This window comes from Acanthaster planci, linkage group LG09, assembly GCF_054643075.1.
Source record: "Acanthaster planci isolate LZ-2023a linkage group LG09, COTS_SCS, whole genome shotgun sequence".
NCBI classification, from domain to species: domain Eukaryota; kingdom Metazoa; phylum Echinodermata; class Asteroidea; order Valvatida; family Acanthasteridae; genus Acanthaster; species Acanthaster planci.
Window position 1 is genome coordinate 14,791,665 of NC_141785.1, and position 17,643 is coordinate 14,809,307.

A 17,643-nucleotide genomic window follows, 5' to 3' on the forward strand; every position below is an offset into this window, starting at 1 on the left:
AAAAGAAATGATAAATTGTCCGTGCTATATACATACAACCTCAAGTCAAATAACATGCAGCTAGCTGTCAATAAATAGGAGTAAATAACAATAATACTCTCATTAGCTGTTTACACAAATGTAACTGCATTTTGAAATACAATAATGATTAATACTAGACAAATATATTTGATTGATATTTGAGATATTAACAGACAAGTTCAGATTCCACACTGTTAAATATTTACAGATGACACACATCATTTGAAGCTTCGAAAATACTTTCAAGAGTATTTCGACGTATAAAATGTGGCACAGATTTAAATCCTAAGTACAGAAAATAAACGCAGTTAGTATATTATAGCAAAAGTAGGGTTATTAATATAAAAAATCTCAGGAAATAAATCGAACGCACTGTGAGTACAGTTTTACTTCAACTCTTTATTTTTGAAGTTGAGCCCTTCTGTTACTTTTGTATTACGCAGCTTTCAATGCGGTTTTTCTAAAAAGAAAACGGACTTCATTCATTCTTCCGTTGACTTTTACCAACATATATTTCAAACACTGAAGCATCAGACTTATTCGTGGTAGGTTACTTTTTGAAGAGGTAAAACGTACGTTTTAAAAACGTTCAAGCAGGTTGAGAAACAAAATCATCAAGAATCAGCGAAATCTTGTTCTCAGTTAACTAAGCCGTCCTTCTTTAATCAATCATCACATGATCTTGTTTCAATAAATCTATCCTTTTTCTAATTGTTTTAGTGCTCTGTTATCGATCATACCCACTACAACCAGATTGATAAGAAACTGACAAAATCTGCGAATACTGATTTAATCAATTAAAAAGATAGTATCCTTCCAGTTCCTAAAGTCTTTTCTAGTAATATGAAACATTTCCCTGGTCACTCTTCATATTGAAGCTTCTTGTACTAGGTTCCTGCGGGATCATTTATCTGAGATGGTGGCACGAGCGTTTTGATGTGCTAAAAGAATGACTGACGAACCCTTTTTTACTCACCAGCCTCGAAACATCAGAAATCTGATGTCAGTGCAGCCTTTCAGTTTTGTTTCAAACCACCACTCCACCCGAACCAGCTGCGGATGAGCTAACCGGAGGCTCCCGGTTTACAACTTCACTTAAGGCACTGCAGACTTCGACGTCCTTCAGTTCTGCTTCAATGTCGACGTCAAAGTTCAGCAGGGTCGGGTCAGAGAACTCCATCATTCTCTTAGAGAACTCCTCGAACTCCGACGGGTCGGATGACGGCTCCTCCGAGGAAAAGATCTCGCTGTGCTTCTTGTTGTTCCCAAAGTGGAACCACTTGTCCATCCATGCGGCCACTTTGTCCACCAGGGGTGCTGTTTCTTCTGGCGGCTTGGCCAGGGGCTCCACAGTCAGTAGCTCGTGGTGGGAGTTTTTCCTCCCCGCTTGCCCGCTCTTCCCCTGCTCCGATGCCCCGGTTACGCCCGGTCCAGCCTTGATCCTCTCCCGCAGTCTCTCGCTCTTGATGCACCGGCTCCACGACTCGAAGGCCACCCTGAAGGCTTTGAGCAGGTAGACTACCATGGCACGGGCGAGAACGGGGTCGCGGCAGAGGAAAGCGTGGCACACGAACACCTCTGAGGAGGACGCCTTCACGGACTTCAGTGCCTTGAAGTCCTCCACGTTGTTCCCCTTACAGTTCACCGGGGCGCCGCTGCAGTTGCTGCCGTTCGCGCTGCCGGTCGCGCTACCGTCACCGCTACCGCTGCCCCCACTGTCCTTATCCTGCCCGTTCGACTTGTTGATCGCACCATTGGGACGGTAAGTCGTCACAATAGTAAAGACGTTCTGGTACTTTTTGTCTGCGGCACCGTACGTCACTGAGTAGATCGGAATGAAGGTCTCTCGCCCGTTACCCTGGCCGGACTTCTCGGTGACCCATATCCCGCGGCTGGAGATGGTCAAACTGACCGTCTGGAGTTCCCGGCCGTGAGCCTTCTTGACCAGGTCTTCCACCACGTTCTTGGTACACTCCCGACCCATCTTGGTCTTGGTCAGGCTTCGGCCCAAGTAGTGCACGTCGAAGAACGGCAGTTCGTTGTTCAATTCCAATTGGGCCTTCTTTTTTCCCTTTCGACCCAAAAGGCCCGCCATTATGAAGCTCTATTTTCAAGCGTATAGTCTACGTTTCCTCGATCATCCCTGAAATGAAAACATTCCATGCCAAAAACTTTTTTATCATCTCTTTCAATTTCATAAACAAATGAAATATATTTTTTTGTTAAATTTGAAATTATTGTTAAATGCAATTTTTTTATTATTGTTAATTGCAAATTTTTGTTCAATTGACTTTCAGTATTTGTGATTTTATTGTAGTGATTTTTTAAATTGTAAGTTGTTCGCTTATTCAGCTTTCAACATTAGCAAAACAGTAATGCCAACACACTCTAAAAACTCCCGGGTCAGATTGACCCAGAATTGGGTCCCATTCGGCGTAACCCTTTTCCAGATCCAAATATGACCCCCTTTCGGGAATGGGTCATATGTGACTCTTTCTGGGTCATAATTTGACCCGGAAAAGGGTCACGCCGAATGGGACCCAATTTAGGGTCAATCTGACCCGGGAGTTTTAGAGTGCACGTCATACTATTCAGTGTCATGACGTTGGGTGCCGCAAATTTCCTTTCGATGATTGCTTATTAAAAGGAGAAAAGAGACATATGTTCTTTGATTATTTCATTCTCATGGTCGGTCTATCATTGGAAAACCTGCGTCGAAACTGTTGCAGGGAAGATCACCTATGTCAACCCACAACAAGGTTGCAAGCCAGGATCCAAAAATTGCCTGCGCCGACAAAATCAACCAGAAATTGCATGCTGTCAAATTCTCTGCTATCAAAGCATTCTGTGGACTGGAGGGTATGTAAACTATGAAAGGTGCAGGCCACAAATAGGAATGCCAGCTTCTATTCCCGCCCCTTTAAAAGTCCTGTACGAATTGATATATCATGAACCAATTTATCTTGTACCCGAGTGACGGTCGTAAATATGGGGGCTTTAAACGCTTTTTACGGGATAGCACCAAAGCTTAGTTCTGCTGTGTCAGGTATACAAGCTTTCTCGCAATCCCTTTTTCACGCTACAAAACCCACAACAGCCTCTCACTAATCCATTCTTAATCAAATCAGACCACAAACATGACCAAACAGTGGTCCGGTGAAGCAGGATAATTTGCCCGTTCACTTTCAGATCCCTCAAGGACGGCAAGGTCATTTTTATGAAGGTCTAAAAATGGCATTCTCATATATTATGGCGATCTCCCACGGGAAGTTGGAGGAAACAAGGACAGAATTTCCTGTCAAGCCGTATTTCTAAATAATGTTCAGCGAAAAATCCCCTTTGGCAAAGACCGTGAGAACATCAGTGTATGTTGGGCATTTTTCTTTTTGCAGTGAACGTCTATACTCAGTTTATTTGCGACCCTTTCAATGTTCCTATTTAGACGTTTTGTTTGGGGGCGTCAACAAAAGCACTGAGCCTGCTTCCCCTAAAGGTCAGCCGCCAGTGCTCTTTAGCGCGAATGGGTTGTGGAATGCTGTTTTTATTATGTTCTGAAAAGCCCCGCGTCCACCCATCCGTCATGCTGTTCTATTGGTGTGGTCGTTGGTTAGTTTTGTAAGCCTGGTATGTTCGCATGCACCCAATTATCTAGTTCTTCATGAACTTAAAAGGTTGATACAGTGTCTTTATTTTGCCACAGCCCTGGAAAATGTGTTTCAATCTACCTTAATGTCAAGTTTGTAGTAGTATTTCAAACAGCATTTTTTATAGTCTTTTTATGCTAAAGCAAATTTGATGTTCATATTAAGCAAAACTGTGATGTCATTTCAGGGAGAAAAAAAAATCTACTGGAATTTTAATTTTCTTTCCAAATTTCCTTTTCTGAGGGGATTTGGTTTGTGTATGGCAATAAACCACTGAGCAAACCTTTCTAAGACACGTTTTCACTGGTAAAATACATGTAAGTTTCGCCTTTTGCACAGAAAAGCAGATACACTAAAACTGAGTGTCTTAAGTTTCCAGCAAAGCTTGAACTATTGTAAATGTTTAAAATTATGCACTTCACGATATTCTTCATCCACAATGATGCCAACCTGTTTACCAACATTGAATTGGAATGTCTGAGAAAAATCCATTGCATAGACCTGTTTACATTTCTTTCCCGGCGAAGTGAAACACACTGAAGGACGTACAAAAATGATTTGCAAGGAAATGTTGCGGCCTGAAGTAAATCCGAGCGCTGTAGACAGAATCAATTAACCCCTTAGGGTGTACGTAAATCGTATTGAAATCGGAGAATTTGGGACTGTTAGGGACAGCTAGAAGCTACCTAGTGATGTACACAGCTGTCCAAATTGCCCTTCCCATTTATATAGGGGGGGGGCTCAATGTTCAATTTTTTCTACTTTTCATGCCTGTATGGAAAAAGAAAGCATAAAATTACCGTATGAGGCGGGTTGACGAATTGAAATATGAATTCGCAGCAAGACGTTACGATAGGGACGGCATTTTGTTTCAAAGATTGGTGGTATGGTCGACAGGCAATCTATGCACCGTGTAGCCCCCCCCCCCAAAAAAAACCGGGTATAGTTTCTTTGCTAAAACTGCCACACAGATTCTTGTCATTTGATTGGTGGAACACGCATCACGTGACATTCACAATTCCTGCCATTCATGCTGCGTCAGGTACTACTCGCCCAGGTGCGGATGGTGAAAACTATACTGCGGTTAACGACATCCTTGTATCCTCGACATGTGAATGGCCTCGTCCCTCAAAGGGCAGCGCGAGCGCAACATGCAGCACTGATTGAAACCTAGGGGGAATAAAATTTGGTCCGGAAAGTTACTAGGATTTGAAATTGTCTGAAATTTATTTCAAGATAAATCAAACGACAAGGATCTTTACGACAGTTACATAACACGAGTGGAAAAAACATTCATTAGTATGGGAACAGGACTTGACGTATTTCGCCATTATCTGAATCAATGGGTACGGCGGCTATTTTACAAAAGTATCGCCTTGACTTTTCTCATGAAAGGAGAAACGACACAATCTGTTCGAGTAGTAAGCGTCAGTATTCGATTTTAACCTCACCTGACCTTTCTTGAAACTTCAGCAATACTGAAACAACCACACATGGATCATATGAATAAAACAAGATGGCGGCTATATTTTCTTTAAAGTAGTGTTTTTCAGCATTATGTGGAAAGGGAAGAGTTCGGTTCAGATTCATGCAGTGGAGTCCAAAGTGTGGGATGTGGTTAAGATTACAAACTGCTGCTAAATTTAAACAACCGTTATTAACGTGACTCAGACTTTGTATAATGGACACACTCTCTGCAAAAGAGTGAAAACTCACCCTCGGGAGGAGCAAAGCCTTTAAATGTACCACTCCAAAAGAATGAAAACCACTCTAAAAAGAGACAGTATCACTTGAAAAAGAGCAAAATATTCAGTCTTTCTGGAACCATTTAAAGGACAACTATGGCCTCTCTTTGAGTAATTTTTATTCTTTTGAGGTAGTTTTCACTCTTTTCTAGAGTGGTTCTCACTCTTTTCAAGTGGATTTATGAGGGATGCACTCCTTTCAAGAGTGAGTTTTTCATTCTTTTGCCTTTAGAATGCACACCAGTAACGTTTGTTAGTTAAACATTACCGTCTGCGTTTTCACAACCCAAAAGCAGCCTGTTGCAATTTTGGTACCAGCGCTTCCGGAAAATCGAAGAAAACTGTCTCACTTGCAGCTGTCATTTCGCGAGAAAAATAGAGCAGCCATGTTGATATTAATATGCAGACCGGTCGATAATTTCTACCACACGTGTCTGACTCATTTACAAGCCATTTTGACGTCGCTCATTTGCCGGGCCTGCTCTGGGACAAAACAGGTTGATGGGGAACCTATCAGTTTTCATGACATATTCTGACCACACCCCGAAATAATGCACGGTTGCATTATTTCTGTTACTTAAAAATGCAAACAATAACAACAGGACGAAGCACCTCTCATGATAATTTTCTGCAAATTACTAGCCCTGGCATTTTCTAACTTCAATTACGTGCTGCCTGAATTCGAACAGAAGGAGTGATGATTAAACAAGTACACTGTAATTAAATTCACTGGCGAACGAATGCGTATGTGTCTTGTTAATGATAATGGAGGTCTCGCAGTAATACATGTACATAATACCCTTATGATGTTACTGAAATTGACCGTTAGGCTCACTACGAGGTGCCCGCACAGAAAACTAATGGACCAACGGCACAGCAGCAGTTGTAATGGACGGGAGATGTACATGTATAAATTACGTAGCCAGAATTTGATTGAACGGGCCATAGCCATGTTACATTAAACCCCATGACGGACCTGTGACATGACACCTCGTATGTGTTTAATGTTGGCTTTTGTATATTCGTAACATATACAGTTTCACTGTCAGACTGTATTGCAGTTTGCAGTATAAAATGACATTTAGTACGGAATGTGCCAAGCCACTTGGGTGGATTTGGCATAACTAGACTCATTGGTTACGGCAGTAACAGCACATAATATTCAGCTCTGCCCTCGAGAATCAAACTTCATGTGCAATGGAACCCGTAAAGCAGTGACCCTATTAATATGATCTACGATCATTTGTAAAATATGAAAGCTTACCAAGCGGTCCGGCGTCTTGATCTCCGACACGAGGCGAGCAATAATGGCGATGCTATGTCGGAGGGTTATTCTTTCCTTATGCTGTCGACATACCACAATTCAGACTAGAATTGTGACGAAAGCCTGCAATTCTGGAATCGTGTAGCAGTTGGAGTAGGTTGTCCAGATTTCAAACGGGGCGGTACACTCAGAGGTAGGGGGTTCCATGTGTGGTTGTGAGAGGATGCGGTCTTCACATTGGCGGCTGCACTGTCCACTCATACTTCCATGTTAAGAGCTATTGATTCTGACTGCGCGCCCCACCGTGTGTACATACTTCGGTATGGCGATTCGAAAGCCTCTACACTACGTGGCATTCGATGGGGGAGAAAAAAAATTAGATGGCTGTCTTCACGGTCGGCTTACTATGGTGAATTGTCGCGCTCCCGGTGACTATTGTGCTTTCAGCCGTTTTATACCTTGATGACGGTACGGTAGGGTTGACTGCTATATAACCCCAGTGCGAGATATTCATGCAAGATATGTCGGGCAAGGGGAAGTTAAAAAAAAAGAAAGAAAGAAAGCGTGACGTGGGAAAGGGCCGACGTACTTTTCTCTCCTGTCAAAAAGTTCATTCCTTGAAATCTTGCAAAAACAACTACCACTGTAAACGTCAGTCTGCGTATATTTGTGGTAGCCCTTGCCGTTCAAGCATAATTTCTCCCCTAAAGTGAAGAACAATCAAGCTATGCAGCTGGAGAAATGAGTTCGTAATCGCTCGCTTGTTGCACTTGTGTTTCGATCAGACCATAACTGAACACATTGGCACATTCTAACACATAACTGATCAGAGACGACTTCAGCTATGTTTCATTCCCAATGGCCCCCCCTTTAGTGGCGGAAATTGGCATTGGGATTTATGACTGTCGCAGCCTGCATCCTGCCATTGACACGGGCACTGTGTAAATGACCAGCAATGGAATTTCGTTACCATGGTCACACTTCATGTATATAACATAAAGTAGTGGCGATGTGCTTTGACACTTTTGATTTAAACATAATAGTCTTGTGCAGAGTAATAGCGTGATATTGAACTTCATCTCACTTTGTAACCCTTTCTGTACACGGCAAAGGAAAAAAAATGCAATCTCAGAAAGCCACGGCAAATCATCCAGTGTACACTTAAATGCATTTCACAAGCCATTGTGATAGTGTCGAATTGCTTTATATAGCGCCCCCTGCTGACAGGTCGTTGGCACTGCATGAATCCGAAGACGTTCGGTATACATGTACATATGTTCATGTACAAAGTGAACAAAGTGAACCTCATTGATTTGATTTGTTTTGATTTATTCACTATTTCCACACAATATTATTACATAAAAATAAATTAAAGAAAAGCAAACTCAAAGATTCCCAAGAGTAGAAATATTACCGGTAGGGATGACGCAGTTAAATTAAAAAGTTAAATTAACTTATTTCCATTGCGGTCCCAATTTCCATCGGTAATCATTATCGACACCAATAGTCACACTGACGTCGAAAAAAGTCCATGCCAAGTTATAATTATTATAGTACAAAGCGGTACGTGGCACGGGTGAAAATTAGTCCCTCCTGCTTCTTGGAATCAAGCAGGTTTACAAACTTCGAAGACATTATGCCGGGCAAGGTTTGCAACACCGTCCCATTAACATTGTTGACAAGTTCCGTTGTTGAAAATGGTTGTGTGACTGGCGATTATTTAATCTGGGCAGTGCACTACGTATTAAAATACCTGATGCGTTATTTTAGTTCTTGAAAGATTATGCAGCAAAACACGCAAGCCCCTCCAACCGTTGCCCTGTTCATTTGTGACCCGGTATATTAAAAAAAAAAAAAAAGTTATAGGATGTGTCTGGAAGGTGATACCAATATACACTTGAACAATTAAAATTCAACATTGTTCATTTAAATGCCACAGCTTTCGGCAGACATTGTTTTTTGTTTGTTTGTTTGTTGGGGTTGTTGGGGGTGTTGGGGTGTTTGTTTGTTTGTTTGTTTGTTTGTTTGTTGGGGTGTTGGGGTGTTTGTTTGTTTGTTTGTTTGTTTTTGTTTGTTTGTTTTTACTTTGGATCACTTTGAAGTATTAGAATCAAGAATCAGGGAGAGGTTCACAATTACCAAGCATTAGCGTGGATTGGGAATGGCAGATCACATTTTACGCCGACCGAAAAAAAATCTGGCGGGAAAGAATAGGGAAGTGGGTGCACTCTTCTGACGCTTTGCCACAGGGGTTATTATGACGTCAATCCCCATGCCCAACACATTGATTGTACCCTCTCACTCTCTCACATTCCCCCTGTATGGGGTCCGTATCATCCTTCACCATCGGTATTTGAAGAGCTTATTAAAGCGTCAACCTCTAGCTCGAATTTCTTTGCATTGGGTCAACTTTTCCTCTTTAGTCGACGCGGTCGCCTTGTTTGCATATGTTTTTATCTCAGGCGCCATTTGGGCATGTTGTAACAAAAAGCTGTATAATTTGGTTGAGGCCCTTGGTTTGGCCTAGAATCGTCAAGAGCATTTTTTTCCTGTCGAGATGCAGCAAAAATATCATGATTTCAATCTGTTGTGACAGAAAGGAATGACACTCATAAATATGATCTAAAATCAACTGGGAGTAGCCAGTCAGGACTTTCAGAAACACTGACTTTTTTGTTTCTCGGTGGTCTTTGTGGTCTTTTAGGGGGTTGGTTTCTTTCTGTTCTTTGTTTATTTTCACTTAATGTTTTGAATATCTAAATGTTTTTATCGATCACAATGATGTATTGCCATCATTAAGTGTGCTCTGTACTTTTTAACGACAAAAGAAAAGCACAAAAACTTTTCAGAATGCTTCCACACACTTTTGGCGACTGTGTACGGAAACCATGAGTTGCAACAACTTTTTTAGCTGCGCATAGTAACATGAAAACGTCATGCGGTGTGTGAATCATGTCATGCTGGCGCAACACTGTCCTGACGACTGTTCTGTTTTTGTTAAACTGCCAGTATAGCAACATAATACAGTCATTTTATCAATTACACGACGCAATAGTTGTTGGCAAGACATAATTGAAAGAATCCCAGCGAGTAAAAAATCACTTGTTTCCCGTAGACACCGATACTTTACATTCTAAAACACTTGACTTAAACACGAACACGGTATCTAATGATCTAGTTTAAGTTTTCCGCCAACCTAAAGGAGGAGGCAAAAAAACCAAAAAAAAATAGGCAGATCACTTTCCAAACTCTGAACACGAACCGAAACAGCCGCAGGGAAAATCTTTACTTGACAACAAGCATATCGCTCAAAACTTCATCGAACCACCGTCTGCCATCTCTGCAGTGTGTTTTGCTGATGTCACGTATGTATGAGGCCGCAACACGAAAAGTTTTTGTTCGATGCTTAGTGGCCCGTACATTTCCTGTACCGAGTACTCAGAAAAAAGACGTGAGAGTCAATTGAAAAGGTCCTTGCATAACAATGGCGCCATGATCCGGATTGTAAATACAATACCGCGGTACCAACCAGAGCCAGACTATGGGGCCTACCTGTAAAAAAAACAGGTGCGCCAGGACACGGTGAAGGTGCTACTCCGTGGGTACGGCACGACCTATACCAGGGGAAACATCTATTCAAATTTTCATCGTGAAGTACGTTTATGACTTCGAAATGGCGTCCAAGGCGCTCCCGAGAAGGAAGAAAGAGGAGAAGAAGATCTCCAAGAAACTGGTGGTGCCCATAGAGCAAGAGCAGATGGAGAAGTGCCCCGTGTTCAAGGTACACTACCTGGGCAAGATCCCGGCCCGCGGAGAGTACGGCCGGGAGTTCATCGACGAGTCGGTGGAGACGTTGTTGAAACTGAAGGACAGACAGTCCAAACTTCCCAAGACTGTCCTGCAAATCACTGAGAGTGGATTCCACTTCTTGGACGTCAACGGCCCTTTCGGGAAGGAGAAGCACGTGCTTATACCCATACACCACGTCTGCTATGGCGTGGCCGACGAGCAGAATCCCCAAGTCTTTGCCATGATCACCCGGACCGACTCCAATCCGGAAAACAGCCTCCTGGAGTGCCACGCCTTCCTGTGCGATCGCAGGAAGGTGGCGGCTCAGATCACCTACTGGCTCCTCAGGACCTTCCTTCACGTCTTCGAGGATTTGCAGAGGAGACGACGAGAGAGACAGGAGAGAAAGCTCAGACGGCAGCAGGAGGCAGCCCTGGACCCAGCAGCGAGCATTGCCCGCCAGACGGCCGGGTTTCAGGACTTAACCCCCAGCTCACCGACAGAGACGATAGCCCCAGACATTTACAGCATCACCCTTGAAGGGTCTAAAGAAAACGGTGGTGTGACGGCCGTGAGCTTGACCAGAAACCGACCTCCGAGCTTCGGAAAGGAAGCAAAGCCCCAGGATAATCACGTCGGGAGTCCCCGCAGCAGCGGGGGGAGGAAATTCGCTACCGTTCCCGCCATGAGATTCGGCGCGAACGAAGACCAGGTGGGAGGTGGGAGTCGCTGGCGGCAACCCGTGCACCAAATGCACAATTCCCACGAATCGCTCAACTATCATCCCCCCTTGAAGGTTAGCGTTTCTGCTGACCCTCCTATCACACCGCACCGGATCCGAAATGAAGACACAAACCCATCTCGGCCCCATTCTTTCAATGAGGGCAGACCGAACATGACACCCAGTAACCTGCAAAGTGAAGCAGCATCAGTGAAAATGGAACCCTTGGGAATCAAGGGGCTTTCGAACCCAAACGCTCCACTTCACCACCAGCAACAAGAAAGAGCGCGGTACATGAAAAACCCAAACGCAGGACGAGCGTCCCCGTCAAAGACACCGGCGAAACGCGCCAATCGTCCCCTGTCCTTCACTAGAACAATCCCCTCCTCTTCCGGGAGCACTTCCCTTAGGAGCTCCGCGACCAGACAGGAGTCAGACTTCATCTTCATCGAGATGTTGCAGGAGGAGTTCTCCGCGGTTGACGCAGCCAGCACCGAGCACAACTCCACCATCCGACGGGTACCTGGTCCTCGTTCCTCCCAAGACCGCCAACTGCCCCTAACGGATACCGTACCCGGGTCCGACTCCAACGCAGCGGCCCCGCCACTGAATCAGAAACTCAGCAGCGAGGACATCGAAAAGAGGATCCGAGAATGGCTGAAGCGGAATTCGCCGGACGCGGAGAACATTTCTTTCGATGACAGCGGTCTCGACCGAATTTCTCTAGCGGGAACTCTTGCTTATCACAACTCCAAGCGCACTGCCAGTGACACCCCACGATATGCATCAAGTACACAACCGACTCACTCGCGAATAGACCGTCGAAGTGTCGCTGGAGCTTTCAACCACATGCCATCTGACAGGGAGTACTTCTAACGACTTGCTGACTTTCACCTGTGTTTCTCCCGCAAATAACTACATCAACTGAACATTTTAAAAGCATTGTGCAATTTTTCACATCCTGGAAACTCAAACCTTGTTGACCCTCTTTACAGACATTCTAAGAATTTGTTCACGATGTCCTTCATACTTGTGAATTCTTAACAGATTCCTTGAGAGAATCTTCATATGGAGCAAACTAAAATCAATGCCAAATGTGCTCAATGCCAAATACACGATTCAAGGTGACTGCACTTCAGATTAATGGGGCCAGCCCAAAAATCCCCATTTTCATCTCGTCCAAATTTATACTTGAAAAACTTTACTCCAAACTACCCCGATACAAGGATGGAACTGGCCTTATGAATTATGGGCCAAGAGAAAGAGAAAATGCTACGTTCATTTTCACCCTCTGTCATCTCAAGTTGTCTTATGAAATAGCACTCGAGACACCATATTTATTATAGTCATACACGTCATGTACATGTAGCGTTTTTTTTTACTCTTCAGTGCGACCTGGCGGCGGCTTGCTATAACCAAGGACATACATAGCCTACCAGTCAAGTCGTACATGTCACCTTCGTTTTAATGTTCACGGCTTGCTTTCACCGAGTGTTAATTGCTTACCTTCCGAGTCCATTTTCTGCTATTACCCTGAAAGTAAGGCCTTCGTGCTTCAGACTCCATGTCATTCAGTATCATGGGTAGGATGCTGAACGAATTTAACACGGTGAAATGTCCCCGATACATATTAAAATATGTCGATATGCACATCATTTACAATAACATTGTGTAAAAGAAGTCCGCTGAATTTATTTTATGAGTAACAAGCACGTTTTGAAATGAGTGATATAGGTATAAGTTTACCATTTTTGTCAAGATTAATCGACATCTAGAAGCATATTTGTACACAGAAAAGACAAACAAATACCACCAACAAGCATGTGGCAATTTGCTTTTAAACGTCAGAATGGAAAGCTGTTGAATGATACGTTGATGAGATTATGTTAAAGACGGGCGGAATTAATAAAACGATTAAGTTTAAACAACGTTTCCTTTACGTACGTGCGTATTATGTTAGATCATAACCTTTGTCCATCATTGGTAAAACGTTCTAAGGAATACTTTGAAAGTGCTAAGCTGGGGTATTAATATTTATGTATAATTTGGTTACTTTACTTTACCCAGGGTATTAGATCAGTTTAACACTTGTTTGATTGGGCCCTACATATACATTTCTATTCATCAAAAACGTAGATTCACTGGGGAAAATGAAATGATGAAATATTAATCAATATAAAATGCAAGATGGGCAGAAAATTACATTGACCCATAAGTCTATATCAGCCCGCAGTTTGCTTTTAAATATTCTAGATCATGGCAATCGCCGATTGTATGGTATGGCCAAAGTCCAGCACAAAAACCGTCCGATAAAATGGGGAGATTCCCACCCAGCTCAAGTTCGTAGTCTCTACATTTCAAAAGGTTGAAAATTCATTCTATTCAAATGAAAATTATCTATCTCCGATCGAAGCCATAGGGACAACGCAAATTCGAGTGAAACTGAATCAATCAAATAGATCGAGATTTCACTCAGGTTTCCACTGTAAGGGGTTCTTTTTCAAACTACATATGTCAATCTAAATTCAAAGTGAGTTTACTTCAAGTCCCCATTGCTTTACTCTTACGGTTTCAGAGGGCAACGTTTTACTAGCAAATGGTAAAATTTAACAGCTGCCTTTATAAAAACATTCTGGATTGAAAGAGGAAAAGACTTTTATGTCGTGCCAGGAGTTTACAAAACATGTTTGTCCTTCATAGTTTCATATAACTACAGAAATAACGCCCTATTTCACCTTTGAGCGCATGGTCAGTCTTTCACTATGAATAAAAACCCTTCGAACACTAACGAAATAAAAACAAGAGCGCTGAAAAAAAAATCGCCCACGAAATCTTGAAATATTAGTTCAAACCTGAGCCATCTTTTCTTTGCACAAACGTCCCTGGAGACCAGCATGCCGCTGAGATAATGGTTGACATGACGGAATATTGGAGGCGCCCCCAGCGGGAAATGGCGCGCGCCGCCAGAGGATATAATAGCTGGAGCTAAATCATTAAGAGAAACAGTGATATCAGAACAGTGGTAGGCGAATGGTTATCTTACATGTACTGTATACCGATGCTGAGTAATGCATGTGGCGCACAAGGCATGATGGGAAGCAGGGTAACACAGCGACAAGTGACATGAAACATCCCACCGGATGCACTGTTGATATGTTTTTCAAAACCGTGAAAAACACTTGGGAAAGTTGATCGAGGAACTGGGAAATGAGATTACATGGACAATTTTGATAATACCAAAGGCAACTCAAACCTTTGAAAATTGTCTGAACGCATATGAATCACTCCACACCGTATTTTAGGCACGCTTTTTCCTGTAGTATGGGGAATAGGATTCCAAAAAACCGAAATATTTTCAGCAGAGAAAGAAAACCTTCAAGACCTGATAGCCTGAAACAAATCCTATTCTAACCAATAGTCGACCACAAGTCAATCCACTTAGAACAGGGTTTTCGGGCTGGGATGTTCAAGCTATGCGTGCCGCAGCCGGCTTTATTCAAGAATTTCCGAGAAAACGTGTACAAAGTGCCTTGCACAAAACACACATCATATTAGAGGCTTTTAACCTGCAACAATGCAATGGAGATTTGTATCTTTCCCCAAAAATGTATGCCGTTAAAGATTATCGCGCTAAATAGGCACCTTTCAATTTCACTGACACAAAGCAACCGAGAAGTGGTCGTGCATTCGACAGTGCATGCATTATTATATTGTTTTTACCGCAGCTTATAAGCTTTTTAATGCGGTCCTCGTAAATGCACAATTGCGTCCAATTTAATCTTACTGTGATTTTCGTTGTGCCATTGGGGCATTTGGGTGACTTTTTGGTTACAGTAAAGAAAAGTGTGCTACCCGCTGTATTTGGGCTAAAGAATTTGTATAATTAACATCCTGGATATTTTCCTGTCTTAAATTTTCTTTCCTTTGCTGACTCGTTGTTGTTTCAGTTCATGACTGTAGGGAACTGGGTAAAAGTATCTAACACGTAAGATGTAATAATCTCATTCTGGGGGGCACAATTTCAACAAAAAAAAAGAAAACAACAGTGAGCAGTCTTAATTCTTGCAATGACATTATCGCAAAGGCGCCCTCGTTTCTCAGAAAACAGCAGGTTCAATACTAATTGCTAAAGTTCACTTGTAAGGATGATTCGCCTAAAGGGGTGTCAAATAGTTTTCATATTTACAAAAAGAATAGAAGGTTGCGCCAATGATAAGTTTTTCAAGTAAACACACGTCATGGCCGTTTAAAATGCATCTCACCCACGAGATGCTGTATTTCACGGTTCTTCAGTGGTGCTTCGATCGTCTTGGTTTAACTTCTGTTGTAATTCATGTAGCACCATCTCTTATTACTATCAGTGATGGGACATGAATATTGAATTATGTATATGCAAACAGACGTTTCTGTCATCTCGTCACAAATACAAACTTTGCCAACCGATGCTTGGCAAAACTAGGGTTTTCTGTAAATACACATCCAAAAGAATATTTGCAGTGTGGAAAAATATCATGCAAACAACAAAATAAAGAATGCTGAACACTTCTACTGGAAGAAAATGCTCGCTATTTTAAAACCACTGAAGCAAACTGTGCAGTATAAGGCAAGGGTGACCTTTCTGAATAGTTGGCAGCCCGTACAGGTCTTTGAAGAAGCAGATCCCAAACTTTGCGGGCAGTCAATGGCGCCCTCTGTTGGCCTTTTCTTCAGATTCTTCCGCTAATTTTTATTTTATTTACCGGGGACTTAGTGAATTCTGACATCAGACGGAAAAAGGGGCCGGACAGACACATTCACTGTCCTCCGCCTATGGATGCATGGGCAAACGATCGTAGAAATATTGTCATAGAAAACTTTTATTGACTCACACCTCCATTGAGCCCGCTAATCCCGTTTGTTTTTCTCTGCAAGGTGTATTTTATATGAGGTGGGAACGTGATGCCTTTTTTCATATACATGTATTTAGTCAAGCTCTCACAGTGTCCAGGGAGTTCCAAAGACCCTATCTCCTCCTCCCTGATTTAGTTTGATCTGTTCTTTGCTCTATGGTTTGATGAATTCCCCCTTCACCCCCCAACTCTCATGGTCTAGACAAATTGGGGTTTCATTTAGTACAGGGGTATACAAAACACAAAATACAGGCCAACACCTCCTAAATTCTTCAAAATCTGGGTAGGGGGATTTTGAATATAATGAGAGATGGAAAGCCCATCGTTGCGATTTTCCAAGAGGCACGATGTCCTTTCAAGTGTTCCGCACAGTTAAAGATTTATGTCAAGTCTTAAAATAGGTCTACAACCGGTCGCTCCCGTCTGATATGTAAATCTTCTTACAAAGTTAACAAACTCACGTGCACGACGTCACGGTCCCCTGCTATGCTGCTTTGACAATCTGCATTCTGCCCTTAATCCTCACGACAAATTTGACGTAGCGATTTAATATCTCAACCATAGCTTGGCACCCTGCTTCGTGACCGTGGTCGTCGTCTGTAAACGGTGGTCCCACACGTCATGCACCGCTCCTAAGCTTGCCACACTGCACAATAAGTCCCGTGAGCATGATCTCGACATACGTCTTGAGTAATCTCCCTGATTAACTTGCAAATGGCACAGCTGGGCAAAATATTCGCCAACATGGGCAACATCTGTTCACTGAACAAACGTCAACATGACAAACGAAATCAGCCACTCTTGTCTAAAAAAAATGCCACCCTGGTTCACATCGTCGATCTCCTGCCGTTTGGACAGCCGCCACTAAGACTGGTATCCAAACGTGGTTAATAAAACGAATTTTGAACCAAATGAATAATACACGTAAATGGTCACCAGCGAATTTGAAGACATTGAACTCCGTCCATGGAAGGACCAACTCAAAACTGCGCCAGGATCTCAGCAAGATCAGGACTCCCTTTGTCATGTTAATACACCCTGTACACAGTACAAAGCATGCGTTTCTTAACGCCCTTCTTGACGTATTTCTGTTTATAAACACGTTTTAGGGTGTTGCCCGGGAAAGGGAAAGATTTGGGTGTGCTTCTAAAATAGGCCTACTGACGTGAGATCGAAGGCATTCATTGTGAACGCGGTAAATGACATTTACGCGACACAGCTCTCTACCTTTCTGCCGACGTTGGCCTCTGTATTGGTAATGAAACTGCACCGATTTGCACGCTCATCCGGGGCAGATGGAGATAAATGAGACGCATGCAGTCAGCATATTGGTTTTAAATTAACTGCTTAACATTTGTCATGGCCTTGCGGAACAGCGATCAATTTCAAAAATTTACACATGAAAAGTGAACATTTTTCCTCTATTCAGCCACAGACATTATGTATAGAAGGTTTGCATGGTCGCCATTTGCAAAACAATGTTTTTCTCCCATAAAATTACGCACAATTGAGGTTTCCCCGTGGAACGCCAGAACTGTCCTACAAGATGGCTACCACGCAACTTATATGA

At 42.8% G+C, this 17,643-nt stretch overlaps 2 protein-coding genes across 2 annotated transcripts; one reads left to right on the forward strand and one right to left on the reverse strand.

Moving 5' to 3' along the window:
- Positions 1–585: 585 nt before the first annotated feature.
- LOC110982261 (uncharacterized) lies at positions 586–7,190 on the reverse strand. The gene is made up of 2 exons (XM_022240558.2): positions 6,675–7,190; positions 586–2,164 (listed from the first exon to the last, which is right to left on the reverse strand). The coding sequence occupies exon 2, from the start codon at positions 2,114–2,116 to the stop codon at positions 1,049–1,051; it is 1,068 nt and encodes a 355-aa protein (XP_022096250.2). The 5' UTR covers positions 2,117–2,164; positions 6,675–7,190; the 3' UTR covers positions 586–1,048.
- A 2,882-nt stretch (positions 7,191–10,072) lies between these two features.
- LOC110982273 (uncharacterized) lies at positions 10,073–13,112 on the forward strand. Its single transcript, XM_022240576.2, has one exon. The coding sequence runs from the start codon at positions 10,348–10,350 to the stop codon at positions 12,058–12,060; it is 1,713 nt and encodes a 570-aa protein (XP_022096268.2). The 5' UTR covers positions 10,073–10,347; the 3' UTR covers positions 12,061–13,112.
- Positions 13,113–17,643: the final 4,531 nt, after the last annotated feature.